This window comes from Centropristis striata, chromosome 4 (genome assembly GCF_030273125.1).
Source record: "Centropristis striata isolate RG_2023a ecotype Rhode Island chromosome 4, C.striata_1.0, whole genome shotgun sequence".
NCBI classification, from domain to species: Eukaryota; Metazoa; Chordata; class Actinopteri; order Perciformes; family Serranidae; genus Centropristis; species Centropristis striata.
The window spans coordinates 3,722,875-3,739,962 of record NC_081520.1 but is presented as its reverse complement, the minus strand read 5'-3'; the positions used below and the strand labels follow the sequence as shown (position 1 = coordinate 3,739,962).

At 34.4% G+C, this 17,088-nt stretch overlaps 1 protein-coding gene and 1 long non-coding RNA gene across 3 annotated transcripts in view; both read left to right on the top strand.

Moving 5' to 3' along the window:
• Positions 1–6,827, top strand: part of LOC131970446 (cullin-5-like) — a 35,128-nt gene extending 28,301 nt beyond the window's left edge. For both annotated transcript variants that reach the window (XM_059331842.1, XM_059331841.1), the window contains 4 exons: positions 483–644; positions 1,549–1,667; positions 3,501–3,624; positions 5,836–6,827. In XM_059331842.1, coding sequence (XP_059187825.1) covers positions 483–644; positions 1,549–1,667; positions 3,501–3,624; positions 5,836–6,030 — 600 coding nt within the window. In that variant the 3' untranslated portion in view covers positions 6,031–6,827. The remainder of the gene's footprint in view (positions 1–482; positions 645–1,548; positions 1,668–3,500; positions 3,625–5,835) is intronic.
• Positions 1–15,839, top strand: part of LOC131970452 (uncharacterized) — a 96,074-nt gene extending 80,235 nt beyond the window's left edge. Inside the window, exon 2 of the long non-coding RNA XR_009394180.1 lies at positions 15,466–15,839. This is a non-coding gene — a long non-coding RNA (uncharacterized LOC131970452). The remainder of the gene's footprint in view (positions 1–15,465) is intronic.
• Positions 15,840–17,088: the final 1,249 nt, after the last annotated feature.

Below are 17,088 nucleotides of genomic sequence, written 5' to 3'. Positions count from 1 at the left end.
GTTTTTACTTTGATATTAAAAAGTTGTTGGGTTTTTTTTGCATTTTTTTTAAAGGCCACATTATATTGGCCATGATTTCATGTGTAAAAGCAACAAAAGGGTGAAACATCCAAGGGGGATGAATACTTTTACAAGCCACTGTATATACTGACAAACGTTTACATCCAGTCTAAATTAATTCAAGAAAGATCTGAGTGAGTGGGCAGTAATCCGAGCTGCAGTCCTGAGCATTTTTCTTGTGTATTCTACCAAAGCAAACTGTTTCGTTTCGTTTCGTTTCGTTTCGTTTCGTTTCGTTTCGTTTCGTTTCTGTTTATTTCGGTCAATACATGTCATCAAAACAAACCAGAAAAAAAAAAACATTGATCAAAGTAAACAACATGTAAACAGAGAGAGAAAATTGATAATAGACAAAGCAAGCTGTCAGAGCATCACTGTCGTGACACTCTTCTCTCCTCCTTCTCTACCTCTTTTCTGCTCAGATCACCTTTAAAAACGAGGTGGGACAGTACGACCTGGAGGTGACGACGTTCCAGCTGGCCGTGTTGTTTGCGTGGAACCAGAGACCCAGAGAGAGAATCAGCTTCGAGAACCTCAAACTGGCCACAGAGCTGCCTGACGCAGAGCTACGCCGGACACTATGGGTCAGACCAAGGATACGTTTTAAATACTCTGTTACAGTACCGTTATAAAAGGTTCAGACAGCAAGGTAAAGCAGAGAAAATATTCTAAATATAGCAACACTTAAATGGATATTTATATATTTTAATAGAGGTGGTTTAAAATCCATTTAGCTGCTGCCACAAACTCCATAAACATTTCTTAGCTTCTGTGCTGGTACTAGATCAAGGTTATAATTGTTTTGGATTTTTCATTAGTTTTAGTTTTAATTTCGTTATGAATTTTTGTTTTCAAATTCAGTTAGTTTTAGTTAGTTTTTAGAGTGAGTTTTCTAGTTTTAGTTTAGTTTTTATTTTTTGAAAATGCTTAGTTTTAGTTTAGTTTTTATTAGTTTTAGTGTTAGTTTTAGTTTTTTCTAATGGTCTATGTGTTGGTGCCAGATTCAAAGAGGTCATAATAAATTTTGCCTTTGTTTCCTTTGGTTTATCATCTCAGCCCCAATAAGGTTATTAACTCTTTCAGTTCCAGGTGTTTTGAATTTTGGTTGGAGTGTAGACATCCCAGTCTCAGTAAACATATTCACCATGTGTTGCATGTTCCAATAGAAACACTGAATTATGAATGAAAAAAGTTGACAAAAACGAAAACTAAGGACATTTTCACTATAATTTTAGTTAGTTTTAGTTAGTTTTGTAACCACGCAATACAGTTTCAGTTAGTTATCGTTTTTTTTAAAAACTCTCGTTTTTATTTTTATTTCAGTTAACGAAAATGTTTTTTCAATTCTAGTTTTCGTAATTTCGTTAGTTTTCGTTAACTATAATAACCTTGCTGTAGATAAGTACCTCACATAACCGACTTCAAATAAGTACTGATGATGTTTCATATCTTAAGATTGACTTTGTGTGCTCTCTCCTCTCTGTGCAGTCTCTCGTTGCCTTCCCCAAGCTGAAGAGGCAGGTGTTGTCTTATGACCCTCCAGTCAGCTCGCCCAAAGACTTCACAGACAGCACGCTCTTTTACGTCAACCAGGAGTTCTCAATCATGTATGTTGTGATGTTTTTATTATTTTTTTTAGTGCTCTTTTTATTGGTTTTTCATTTTTACAAGCACAAACGTTAGAAAACAAAACAATTCAGACAACAAATCACAAAAGAAGTCCCGCCCAAAACTACACTACTGGTCAAAAGTTTTAGAACACACCAACTTTTCCAGAATTTAATTGAAAATGATGCAGTTTAATGTCTCAGTGTACTCTAAAATTAATGCACATTTGCAACATTTAAAATTCTTTATTGAGCATGATAGTGTTTTGAAAGTAAAAAAAGATTCAAAATCACATTTTATGTTGGACTAAAGGACTAAAAAAAGACACAAAATGACTTAAAAAAGACACAAAATGACCAAAAAATTATTTTTCAGTTTTGGTTAACCTTACCTTTTTTTATTTACCTCTGGCAGTTCACCACTTACCTTTGTACCCTTTCAAGCTGTTCATTTGACTTGAACTGCTTGAATTTCAATAAAAAACTGGAAAAATTGGGGTGTTCTAAAACTTTTGACCGGTAGTGTATCAGTGAGCAATTGTGCTAATTTTTGTCTATTCATACAAAAATTGGTAAGTAAATAAAAGGACGACAGGAGACAGGTAAACGAAGAGCACATGCATAAAGTATATGAAAGGGCAGACAGTCGTCACCTTCCAGGGACAGATGAAGAGTTCTAGCTTCTGTAAAAAGGATTTTAATGGTTCCCAGATCCTCCTGAACTGGTCCCATTTGTGATTAAGGTCATGAGTCATCTTCTCCAGAGGACTAAGAGCAGAAATCTGTGATATCCACATGTGGACTGGAGGATCTGGGGAGTTGACCACCGCAGCCAGATACATTTTTTAGCCAAAAACAAAAGAGTTATCAACAGAGATTTGGTGTCTGTGCCCGAGAAATTGTCTGAAGCATGTTTAAATAGATAGAAAGAAGGAGTCAACGAAAACTGTTTACCAGTGACCTCCTGGATTACAGAGTGACCCCCTTCCAGAAAGTCTGGATGCAGTCACATGACCAAAACAAGTGGATAAAAGTACCTTTGTGTATATTACATTTCTTATGATGTCTTTTAACCTGGAGTGATTTACTTGTGATACTGAGGAATGTACACTACCAGTCAAAAGTTTTAGAACACACCAACTTTTCCAGAATTTAATTGAAAATTATGCAGTTTAATGAAAATAGTTTAATGAAAGTAAAAAAAAGATTCAAAATCACATTTTATGTTGGACTAAAGGACTAAAAAAAGACACCAAATGACCAAAAAAAGACACAAAATGACAAAAAAAGACACCAAAAGACACAAAATGACTAAAAAAAGACACAAAATGACCAAAAAAAAGACACAAAATGACTTACAAAGACATGAAAAGAATTCAAAAATGGACAAAATAGCCCAAGACTCCATAGAGTTAAGTTGTTAATCCATTTCTTGTTCCCTGAAAAAGGCCTACTTGTATAATTCTGAAATGTACATTATTTTCCAGTTTTGGTTAAGCTTACCTTTTTTTATTTACCTCTGGCAGTTCACCACTTACCTTTGTACCCTTTCAAGCTGTTCATTTGACTTGAACTGCTTGAATTTCAATAAAAAACTAGAAAAATTGGGGTGTTCTAAAACTTTTGACCGGTAGTGTATATTACATTTATTAGGTTATGATGTCTTTTAACCTGGAGTGATTTACTTGTGATACTGAGGAATGTATATGAAGTGATGTTTTTTTAACATCTGAATACTTTGTCCTGCTCTGTTTCTCTCTAACCCACAAACGACTTTTAGAACTGAATCTATGATATTCATTGACTGTAACTTTGTGTCTCTTACTTTCTCAGCAAAAACTCCAAAGTCCAGAAGCGAGGAAAGATCAATCTGATTGGTCGGCTGCAGCTGACCACAGAGCGAATGAGAGAAGAGGAGAACGAAGGAATCGTTCAGCTCAGAATACTCAGAACTCAGGTAACAAAACACTCACACAAGTCTTCAAGGATTTTACCTGTAGAGGGCAGAAGAGGGCAACTTATAGCTCAACTTTCCTTCGCCATTCCTTTCTTTTTGCTATAGATGTTAACATCAACCTTGAATGGTTTTTATTTTTATTTTGCCTTATTTTTTACCGGGACATTTTACTCACTGTGGCGTTGTTTTTCACTGCAGTATTTAAGTCCTGCAGGTCTATGGAATCAGCACAAACATGGCTTTCATGTGGGAACAACTCATAAATGTCTTTTGTTCAGTATAATAGAAAAAATAAAATGTAAATGAAGAAAGAAAAGTCACCGCTCACCTGGTATCAGACTTAGCTGAGGTGCTGGAGTAATACTACTACTACTACTACTTTTTATTTGTTTGTTTTTTTATCTCTAACTCTGTTTTGGATTGAGTTTTTATTACTATTTTATTCTATTTTATTTTATTGTTTTACTGTTTTTAGTATTTTATTCTTTTTATTGTTTTTATTTATACCCGGTTGTGTATGACTTATTCTATTTTAATAACTGTACAGCACTTTGGTCAACTGAGGTTGTTTTTAAATGTGCTCTATAAATAAACTTTGACTTGACTTGACTTGACTACTACTACTAATAATAATAATAATTGATAATATTTATATTTAGACACTTAAAACATCAAACAAAATCAAAACATCTGTACACTCAAATCCGTGCAAAAATCTTTCGATGAAATGGATCAACAGAGGGCAGAATTCAATGTTTTTTTTGTTGTTTTTTTTTTTACAGGATCTGGTGAGGGCAACAGTTTAATTTGCCAAAATTTTAATTGAGAATTGCAGAATTATAATATATTTTAATTAAATATGACCATTTTAAGGTTTTTAGATAAATGGTGTGGGGTTCAGCGGAAAATGATCTTTTTGATTTTTTATCTATATTTTTTATGTCACGTTTGTATCTTTGCTGCTAAAGTTTAAATTTTTGGGTTGGGAATATAAATATGCAGATATTCTGTTCTCTCTTATTTCTTTGGTGACACATCAAGCAGTACAAGCAGCACTTGACCTTTTAGATGTTTTTATCTCTTCTGTATCATATTTTGTGAGCGAGTGTAATAAAGCTTATATAGTGCTTGTGTTTGTCGTAGGGCTGCACGATTATGGCCAAAATGATAATCACGATTACTTTGATCAATATTGTAATCACGATTATTAATCACGATTATTCATCATGTTAAGGAAAACATCTGTATTTTTATTGCACTACTTTTAAACAAACAATAGGAACAGATTTTAGTGTCTGGTGCTTGTTGTAAACATACACACTGTACTGCTACAGAGCTAACTGTTAGCCTATTAGCAATTTGCAGACTGGACGCTAAGGGGTTAACATCCCCTCCGGCTCTGCAGCTGGGAGAGACTGCTGCAGGAGGACTGGGCTGCTTCGACTTCTTCTTACTCTTCTTACTCTTCTTAACGAGCTGCCCGCGGCTCGTTAAGAAGAGTAAGAACGAGTCTCCAAAAGTCTCCAATAACACCAGAAAAAGTCGCTGGATTTGTCGCCAGTTGCTTTTCTTGAAAAATAGTCGCGAAGGGAGTCTGAAAAGTCGCTAACAAACAACAAAGTTGCTAAGTTGGCAACACTGCCTCCCCGTCTTTTACAACTGGTGCGTGTTGTTGTGGCGTCGAGTACTACGTCACATCCCGCTTAGCGTTCTATCCAATCAGCAACCAGGCTTTTTTCCGGGGAGAAAAACGGCCCCGCCCCCTGGTGGTTGGTGGACTACTGGTGTAGAAAGTGTTTGATTAGATATGCAGGAGAGACGCATTTTAAAATGGAAATATCACCGACGGTCAGGTTAATTTAACCCATTGACGCCTAAAACTCCTGTAAAACCTCTGGGCGATTTTAAAATAAGCCCCTAAAACCTGAAGTTTTTCTGGAAATTCAACAGAAGTGTCAACGCTTCTACTAAATAATAGATTTTTCAGCCTCTGTAGAAGATAGAAATGAAATCCAAAAAGTATTTGAGAGCTTATACAAATACTACAAAACGACGTATCTGCTTTCCAGGCTTCAATGGGTTAATCGTGGCGGCCAAAATCGTGATCACGAAATTTGACATTTTTAAAATTTGATTAATTGTGCAGCCCTAGTTTGTCGTGTACAGTACAGTTTGCAGAGTAATCATTTACTTCTTCTGCTTGTCATCCAGGAGGCCATAATCCAAATCATGAAGATGAGGAAGAGGATCAGCAACGCTCAGCTGCAGACGGAGCTGGTGGAGATCCTGAAGAACATGTTTCTGCCTCAGAAGAAGATGATCAAGGAGCAGATCGAGTGGCTCATTGAACACAAGTATATAAAGAGGGACGAGGCAGACATCAATACCTTCATCTACATGGCCTAGGCAGCGCAGGAGGGAGTGATTCCTTCCTCTCTTTTATTACTCCTGGCCTGCAGCTGGCGGTCTAAAACTCTACGAGTGGAGAAGGAACAAAAGGCTGAAGATGAGCAGAGGGAGATATGATCCGTAGGGAGTGTGTTGGAGGACGAGGAGGAGCCTTTTCAACAAAAGTGTGGATATTTATTTGTGTTTCTGAGACGTGGAGGTGAGAGTCTGTTTGTCTCTGCTGCCCTCTAGTGGACCAGAGGAGAGGGACGCCGTCCACCAGGCTGAGAGGAAAACAAATAGTGACATAATTCAATTCAATACTTCCTGCCTTACTTTGTCAGCGAAGGCCTGCAGAGGAGGAGCTGCGAGGAGGGAAGGGGGCGTAACCAGCTGATATCAGTCCTTTCCTTTCACTTAATGCCATAGCTGCCATGTTAGCGGTAGCCGTTTTGCATCCCTCCTATTCTACATTTGTCTTATTTTTGAACGGGGAATGCAAAAAAGGCCACGACCGAAAAAGCTGCCATCGAGGAGGAGCGGACACAGATCGAAACTACCGAGGAGTATTTTGCCAAATTGTGTGTCTGTTTTTGTGTGTGTGAGTGTGTGTGTGAGTGTGTGTGTGTGTGTGTGTGTCTGGTCTTATTGATGTGTGTATGTGTGCACTTTGAACAGCATGCTGCTCTATGATTTTTGTTTGTTTGTTTGTTTGTTTGTTTATTGGAGGATCTGTCACACTTTGTGGCTGTGTCTGAGACAGCTGGGGAACGGAGACCAGCCACCGTTTAAATGCTGATATTTAGTTTTTTAGTTTGTCAACAGGTAAAAAAGTTTTGTCTGGAAATTGTCATACAGCAGGCTTTTCATCCGGTGTCAGATTATAATCCACCTGAGTGAATGAAAGAGGGACAGGACCAGGTACTTAAAACAGAAACACAAATACTTACATAGACTAGATTGGACCTCTATCACTGAATTTTAACCTCATGAATTCACTAAAGATGTCATTCTTTGCACAATGTCAGGAAAAAAAATGCTGTTAAACTAAAACATTTTCATTAAACGGAAGATTTGCCACCTTTTCTGTGGAAATCCAAACAGTGTTGACAAATGACACAGACTGGAGATCCACATTAATCATGGAAAATGTTCCCTTTTAACATTTTAAAATGTGAGAGCTGCTGTGTTTTGGGGGAAGACACTCTGAGCTATTGTTGAGTCCATATAGCCATCATGATGTGTGTCTGTGTGTGTGTGTGTGTGTGTGTAGTCCTCTCCTCTCCCTTTCTGCCCAGACATCACAGACCCAAACTCTTTAACAGAAATGTCACTCAAGTGAAGCAAAGCAGCCCTTTCTTGCAACATATGTAGTAACATCAGCCGTGGTTTTAAATATCTGGATGGTTTTAATGAAGTAGAGGCTGTTTGAGTTGCATCTTTTTATTTTCAGCCTTTGTTGAGTTGCTAAACAATCAATACTTCAGTTCAGACTTAGGCTACATTAACATGATGACGGTCTGAACAGAAGACGCAAAAGTGGCGTCGCGTCTTCATTTTTTATTCCGCGTTTAGACGAGCGTTTTCAGGAGGAAATCTGCTGCATGCGGTGACGCTAAAGTGTGTGAAATTGGATTGTATGCAGCCAGGCGGCATCACTTAAAGCGATAAGAGCATCTTTGGGCATGCAGAAGTTTTCACGCCACGCATTTTCATCAGCTACTCCTTCCACAAAGTTCTCCACCATCACTAGATCTCCCAGGTCTCGTTCACAGCCGTCTGGCTCGCCTCCGACCAATTGGTGCATCCAAAATGTGATAGAGGTAATTCCAGATCCTTCTCTGTTCACTAATACTATCTGTACATATCCTGTACATTTGGTGGAAAGACTCCTGTAAGTTTATTAGAGCTGCCAGAGCAGCTTGAAGGTCCGACGCATGGAAATAATCCCACATGTTTGTTTATTTCCTGTACTGGGGCATGTATGTGACGTAAACACGTACGTGACGTGAGCAGATCAGATCAGAGTTTTGTGTCTTGGCAGTGTAGACGACACGCTACGGCGGAGCGGATTACAGTTTTACCCTCTGGAGGCTGGGTTCTGATTTTTGCGTTTTTAAGCCTCAAAAACCGTCACCGTCTAAACAAAAGGCACTTCCCATAAAATATTTTGACGTTTTTACCCGCAAGCGTCCTCGTGTAAACGGGGCCTCATTAGGCACTAACAGTGCATGGGAAGACGCACCAAAAAGTCTGGAGAAGCTATTCCCTAAAACAGGGGTGGTCAACCTGTGGCTCCAGAGCCTCATGTGGCTCTTTAGGCCGCCTGCAGGGGCTCCCCATGGCTAAGACAAAAAAATTACATATATACTTTTACTTTAAAATTTTAATTTATCAATGGTGTAGACCTATTTGTATTCTTCAATTGTAAAATTGTATAGCCTTTTTTACTGCATATTTAAAAAGTTTAGACATTTAAGTCAACTAAAATGTGTTTCATAGCTTACGAAAGTCTCCGGCCCGGCACCTTAAGCTTTAAGTTTTGTCAACTTTGAGTTTAGTTTTGAGTTCCCCTGGATAGACTAGTTTTCAAAATCATATTAATAAATGCTCAATATGACTATTAATAATGTTGGCAGGCTAATTTAGACTTATTAGGCTGTTTAATTTTAATTTTAGGCTCAATATAAGGTTTGCGGCTCCATTCCGCAATTTTCTCTCTCTTTTTTTGGCCAACAGTGGCTCTTTAGTTAGTAAAGGTTGCCCACCCCTGACCTAAAACGTACAGAAAGTCGGCCATCTTGGATTGAAGATGGCATTTTCCCCATTTCCACCCCGCATACTTTAACGAACTCCTCCTATAGATTTAACCCGATTGACTTCAAACTTGGTCAGTAGCATCACAAGGCCTTTGGGATCAAAAGTTCTACTCCCGGACGGCTCCACTCTGCTCGGTCCCGTTCAGGTCTAGTTGTAACTTATTTTGGTTTTAGATATTTTATCTCGATGCACAGAACTCCAATACTAGTAAGAAATAGAGAGATGACATTCAGCTGAAGCTGCAGAAGTCTGTTTCTCTGTATGTTTTTACTGGTGGTTCACCTTATTTCATGACCCGTCAGATTCTGTGAAATGATTGTTGGCTAAAAGAACTTTTCTACCTCTCACACAGCTCAGACCAGCTGCTCCGCCTCCTGAGCCACAGCCGCCCAGGGTCACTTCTTCTGTTAGCTGTTACCTGAAACCGTGACCTTGTCGTTTTTTTGCATGTTTTCTTATTTTTCTAGCTGCGATGGCAGAAAACGGTGGTCAGTAATGTGCAGTAGAGCCAGTGTTAACTTATCAAACATGGGTCATTTTATACCAACTCACCCAGAGTTCTGGTGGAAAAAAATAATGTAAAGACTTTAGTTTAACATTCTTAAACTTTCATAGCAAAACTTTTGTCATGTGTGCGATTCTTTATGTGTAATCTGAACCTCACCAGTTGATTATTTCACACTGGATTTGGTTGAAATTTGTACTGAAAATTCAGGGAACATGTATATTGTATGTACAAGAAATAATATAACTTTTTTCATTAATTCTGCAATTAATATTACCCATAAAGTTTTGAGAAAAGTTAAAATAATTCTTCTTGTTTAAGCTGTATTCAACAAGATCTGTGTATGTATACATGTAAAAAAAATGTTGCTGATTGTTTTACATTAACTAAATTAATGTAGTTTTTTTTTTTACTTGAATGAAAAAAAACTTACTTTTCAAAAAATCTGTCCTGTTCACCTTTCTTGAAAAGCTGCAATTTATAATTCTCTTCATTGTTGATTAATTTTCTAAACTTGTTGATAAGCTGTTCGGTTTATAAAATGTCAGAAAATTTGAAAATCCTCAAAAGTCTTGTTTTGTTGCAACTCAAACTAATGAATCTATTATCAAAATAGTTGCCAATTAATTTAATAATTGACAACCAATCGATAAATCTTTGCAGCTCTTTCTTCATCTTCAGTCAAATATTCATTCTGCATTAATCTGGATCATGGATCTTGTTAATATTAATATTTTTTTCCCAAGAACAATTATATTAACTTTCCTTGAAACTTTATGGGTAATTTTAATCGCAGATTAAATAAAAAAAAAAGTCATATTATTTCTTGTACATACAATATACATATCGCAAATTATCCTTGAATTTAGAATTTAGAATAAATATCATCCCAATCCACTGAAAATTAGATATAATACACAGAAACTCACAAAAAAAAAATTGGAATAGAGCTAGGGAATTTTTAAAATTCTAATTATTGTATAAAAGTGAATTATTTCAGGTAAATGTATGATATGAGCCTGTAGGTCAAGGTGAGTTGGTATAAAATGACTCTGGTGAAGAATTGCAGTATAGAAATGCCAAAGATAATTTAATTTAAATACAATGCCTTCAGTACATGCAGTCATTTCTCCATCAGAGAGCAGAATTTCATTTTCTTTTTCAACTATAAAATGTCCCGCGCATAAATATCTTTGAGTTCTTTCTAAAGGCTTCAGCTGAATGTTGGAGAAGCTTCTGACCAAGGTTATTGTAGTTAACGAAAACTAACGAAATAACAAAAACTAGAATTGAAAACATACTTTTGTTAACTGAAATGAAATAAAAATGGGAGTTTAAAAAAAAAACAACCTGATAACTAACCGAAACTGTATTTTGTGGTTACAAAACTAACTAAAATTATAGTGAAAATGTCCTTCGTTTTCATCTTTGTCAACTTTTTTCATACGTAAACCTTTTTGGTTGATATGAAATCTATTAATCTATCTGGTTTTATGACTTAATAAACTTATTGGGGCTGAGATGGATCAGACAAAGGAAATAAAGGAAACATTTATTGTGACCTTATTGGATCTCGCACCCAAGAAATACCCCATTACAAAAAAATAAAACTAATAAAAAAAATTCACAAATTTACAAGAAAAAAAGTGACAAAATAACAAGAAAAAATTGACGAATTTATGAGAAAAAAGTGACGAATTTACGAGAAAAAAGCGACAAATTTACAAGAAAAAAGTGACAAATTTACGAGAAAAAAGTAATGAATTTACGAGAAAAAAGTAATGAATTTACGAGAAAAAAGTAATGAATTTACGAGAAAAAAGTGACAAATTTACAAGAAAAAAGTGACAAATTTACGAGAAAAAAGTAATGAATTTATAAGAAAAAAGTAATGAATTTATGAGAAAAAGTGACAAATTTACGGGGGAAAAAAATTCTCAAATTTACGAGAAAAAAGTGACAAATTTATTTCATCTATCTGGTTTTATGACTTAATAAACTTATTGGGGCTGAGATGGATCAGACAAAGGAAATAAAGGAAACATTTATTGTGACCTTATTGGATCTCGCACCCAACAAATACCCCATTACAAAAACACTAAAACTAATAAAAACTAAAACATTTTCCAAAAAATAAATCTAATTAAAACTAGCAAACTCACTCTAAAAAGTCATTAAAACTAACTGAATTTGAAAACAAAAATTCACAACGAAATTAAAACTAAAACTTATGAAAAATCCAAAAGTATTATTACCTTGCTTCTGAGTTGGGATGACTTTATTCTTACAGTGGAGTTGGTATCCAATCCAATCCAATCCCTTTTATTTATATAGCACAATTTTAGCAAACACAAGGTTTCCAAAGTGCTGCACAAACAATAAATACATAACACAATACAAAGAGATGTAGTAAACCATAGAACAGTAAGATGCAATAAGATAAAATAAATAAAAAATTGGATTAAAATAAAATGTAAAATGTACTGCCCGCACAAAATAAAATATGCATGAATACAATAAAAAACAAAAAAATCATAAAATCAACATAAAATCAACACTCTACGTGGTATGGGGAGGAGTTACTGTGACCAGGAAGTTAATGAAAAGGTTTATGAAATGATTTCGGCCAATCACGCTGTGGGATTACATTTAACTCATCTTACACCTCAGTTTTTTATCTTTAACCCATTGACGCCTAAAACGCCTGTAAAACCTCTGGGCAATTTTAAAATCAGCCCCTAAAACCTGAAGTGTCAACGCTTCTACTAAATAATAGATTTTTCAGCCTCTGTAGCAGATAGAAATGAAATTCAAAAAGTATTTGAGAGCTTATACAAATACTACAAAACGACGTATAACAAACACAATATAATCTTTATAAATGAACCCTGGGAGCATTTTGGCTTCAAATCTTTGGATCGTTTTGTTTTTTAATGTTGTTTTTCTGTGGGGAAAGTTTAACGTTAGCCCAACTGATGCAGGATTTCTGAAACAAACAACGATTCAAGATGGTAACTTTCTCCAACTACTGAATTTTTGCGCCCACATGACACTGCAAAATACCTCAAAAGGCTCCTTTCTTAGACCGATTATTTTATTTAAGACTATTTAACATTAGTCTACATTACACATATGATGTATTACATTATCAACACATTTTAGACATTTTAGGCAACTGAAAAATTAAAATAAATGTCAGAATAAACATCAGTACTGAGTGTTCAGCTGATCAATCGAATAAAGAATAAATAAAAATACATTTCTAAATCATATCAGCCATCGTTTTCAGCATTATATGCTCTTTAAAAAAAAAATGTAAATAAAAATTCCTACTAGTATTGAGAATACCAAAAATCAACCCAATAATAGTGATGTTTACAAAATGGTATTTAAAGGTTTAAGATGCAATAAGTATATGAACAAATGTAATACATTATTTAATATGTGGTTGTTATGATCATGCCTGATGTTGGTTAAATAATGTAACTCACTATAAGTGGAAAATGATATATTTTACTTTTATACCTTTTTTTTTTTCACCAATATGATACTCAAATGGTCTTAAATGAAGTAATTTGTCTAAGAAAGCAATCTTTGAAGTCTCAACCAGTTTTAGACATGGAAACTAAAATAAAATAAAGAATAAATAAAAATAATGTCTAAATAAACATGTTCAGTATCAGCCGAATGCTGATCAATTAAATAAAGAATAAATAAAAATACATTTCTAAATCACATCAATCATTGTTTTCAGAATTCTATGCTCTGTAAAACAAAACATAAATACACAAATAATTAATATTTGATTGTTATGATCATGACTGATGGTGGTTAAATAATGTAATTCAGTAAAAGTATTATAATATATTTAAGTATTATAATATATTTTACGTTTATAAACTTTTTTTTTTCAAACTTCTCTTTACTGGGTTTTTTTTTCTTTCGTTCACATACAAAAATAAAGAATGTACATGTTCATTTATGCTTAAAATCAACACGAAGGAACAGAATTATAGTAGAAAAATAAAAGCAATAACCCCCCCCCCACAAAAAACAAAAACAAAACAAAACAAAACAAAAACCTAGGTGGAGTCAAATCAAATATCAAAAAATAAGGTTTACAAATAAAAAAGATTTAAATATTAATAATACAACTCGGAGTGTGTAAAAAGTTTTTGTCCTCTCTTAAAAAAATTAAATATTAATTTCCACACTAAGTAAGATTATCAGTTGCACTGAGATCAGAAGAGTGCACGTTAAAAAGTGCATAAAAAGTAGATTTCATATCATTTTTCTCAAGATCTGCAGGGCTTTCTTTCTCTCTGTGACATTATTTTGAGGGTCTGTGTTTTGTTCATCTGTGAGCAGTGAGGAAGAGGAACAGTGAATGTGTGGGTTTGATTTGTTTAATATTTATTCTATATTTATGAAGAATGTTGCATCTTTGTCATTTGAAATGTTTTTTTGTTTTTTTTTGAAAGATGTTTTCTTAGTGTGCATCCTTTGAGCTGACAGTATTTATTTACTGTAACTCCTGTTTAAGAAAAGAAAAACTAAGTGGAGACACTACAGGTGAATAGTTTTTTTTATTTTTAACTTACAGATATCACCATGAAACGTCCCCAGTTTGTTACTTACATTAAGACAATATTGTTTTGCATTACAAGTTTTCTGAAATTTTATGTTCAGATATGCAAATGACATGTTAACTCTTTAAATATTTGCTAATTTGCAGATATTTACAGGACATAAATCTGAACATAGGATAAAGCAGATTTCAAAGTTATTTTATTTTGTTTATATTTTAGATTCAAAGTTGTTGTTTACACAAGGAAATTGGGATATCTCCTTTCATCATTTCATAAATCAGAAAATACTGTCAAAAGCCATTAAAAAAAATATATTTTCTTGTTTTTAAAACTTGAAATAGAGTTAAAACTGGTCAGTTTGGTGTCTGTAAGTGGAGCTGAAGTTGAGATTTGTTGAGAAAACGGCCTTTATTATGTCTATTTCATACATTCTGAATGGAAATTACTATTTGAAGACAAAATGTTGACAAATATTTTGTCAAAATATTGTACTACATGCTGCAATACAACAATAACTTTTAGTGAAATTAGGAGAAATCTGCAAAATATAGTGAAATATGCACCAAAATTAATAATATCTTGTCTTCTTTCCACTATTTTGAAAGAAGACCTCAAAATTGACCCGTGCATTGAGAAAAACAGTTTTTGCCTGTAGCGTCTCGCCATAATTCACTTTCCACTTTAATGACTCTCTGCCTGTTGGTAATAATCACATTTACATAAAGAAATCTTTTTTATCATCAGCTATTTTCTGAATCCTGGTATTGACTATCATCTTAACCAATAATGCCCTCATGTGAAACTTCATTCAGTTTTGAGCTTCAATTTTTCAGCAAAGCTGTAATAAACTTTGAGAGAAACAGAATGTGAATGTGGAGCTTTCAAACCACTGCACAGAGAATATATTGTATCTTTTTCTAAGTATTTACAGCATAAAAAAAGGCTGACACCTTTCTCTTTCCATGGTCACTTTTTTGGACATACACTACTGGTCAAAAGTTTTAGAACACACCAACTTTTCCAGAATTGAATTGAAAATGATGCAGTTTAATGTCTCAGTGTACTCTGAAATCAATGCACATTTGCAACATTTAAAATTCTTTATTGAGCATGATAGTGTTTTGAAAGTAAAAAAAAGATTCAAAATCACATTTTATGTTGGACTAAAGGACTAAAAAAAGACACAAAATGACCAAAAAAAGACACAAAATGACTAAAAAAAGATACAAAATGACCAAAAAAAGACACAAAAAGACTTACAAAGACATGAAAAGAATTCAAAAATGGACAAAATAGCCCAAGACTCCATAGAGTTAAGTTGTTAACCCATTTCTTGTTCCCTGAAAAAGGCCTACTTGTATAATTCTGAAATGTACATTATCTTTCAGTTTTGGTTAAGCTTACCTTTTTTTATTTACCTCTGGCAGTTCACCACTTACCTTTGGACCCTTTCAAGCTGTTCATTTGACTTGAACTGCTTGAATTTCATTAAAAAACTGGAAAAATTGACCGGACTAAAACTTTTGACCAGTAGTGTAGATCCACTGGTCTTTGTTATTAGACATTCTTTATTTCAAGCCGTGTTAAACAACAGATGAATGTGTTATATTTTGTCCAATCAGATATCAGTATTAGCTGGTGAAGCTGAAAAAAGCTTTTTGTAACTTCTTTCAAATGATTGGAGACATCTGGTTTAACGGATAGTTAAGATTTTTTGAAGCGAGGTTGCATGAGGTACTTACCCAAAATACGTTGTTTTTCCTTCAAGAAATGACTCTGCAATTTTGATGATTCGCATAAAAAAAAACATTTTTACGCTCGCTTGAGGTGTTTTTTGTCTTTTTTGAAAAATAGTTAATGCTTTAAACATTAGATGGAAACACTTTCTGAATAAATTCTGAACATTTAATTCACGACTTATCACCCGTTTCCTCTAACATGAAAGAACAATTAGAAGTTGCCCAGTTGAATCTAATTTCTGAAGACTTCTCTCCATTTTCTCTCTGATCAGCAACCTCTTTCTGTTTTCTCTTTTTTTCTTCTCCTGTTTACTGTCCGATTAGCCTACAGCAACACATCACACTGCCACCATCTGACCAAAGTACGTTACTGCAGCTTTGTTTATTTGCTCTAAACCAGCTGATGAAGACTCACTAATTCACATTTTTTCACGATTTTTTCAAGATCAATTTGCACTCAGCACTGTGTGTCAAGTTGTTCTGGTCAAAAATATCTAATTAAAATGACTTAATGAATTAATTATTTATTTATTGAAGCCTATTATGGTGAATAAAGGGTCATAACATTAGAGTGTACTTTTTAAAGTCCAGTCCTTGTTCAACTATGTACCATAAGTTGTTGCTGCAATTTTTGGATCAATACCATTTGCTACACACATTTGGTGCTCAATAATGCAATTTTATTCATATCGCAAATTAATAAAATGGTCAGAAAAAAAAAAAAAAATATTACATCAATATATAAAGACCTTATGAACAACATAGAAGAATCCATGCTGAGATTTAGGTTAAAAAACTTTGGTCATTTTGGAGATTTCAGTATTTTCAGTGATTGGATGTCAACATATCTAGGAAAGCCATCAGTCCTCTGAATGCTCCAGGTCTCTAGTTTGTGGTTGTAAAGTTTCATGAGGCTGATTATCCTAGAGGTCTCAGCAGCTCATTGTATACACTGAGGACCAGACTCAAGAAATGCCCTCACTGCAATGAACTGGCTACTACTTATGACTAACATCAACCCACATGAAGAGAACTGGACTCATTGAATCCACAAGAGTCTCAGCTTTACACTGATACCCAGTTTATGTCATTCAGCCTGTTTAGGGACCTTAGTGTGACCTGCACAGATATTCACATACAGTACACTGTTAAAAAATGTCTGTAGATTTTACGGTGAAAAACTGCTAAACCATGACCGTAAAATGATAAATGGGTTAATTCAGTTTCAGTATCAATGAAACACTGTAAATGTATAAATCAGCCAAAACTGTATTTTTTTTAGTTTTTTAAAAATTATTCCACTGTAAAATACACTGCCACCATGTTTGTAGCTAAAATATGCTGTAATATGTAAACAAGCCATCATTTTTGCATTTATTAAAAAAAAAAAAAAAATTCTAACTGTTAAATATACAGACTGTAA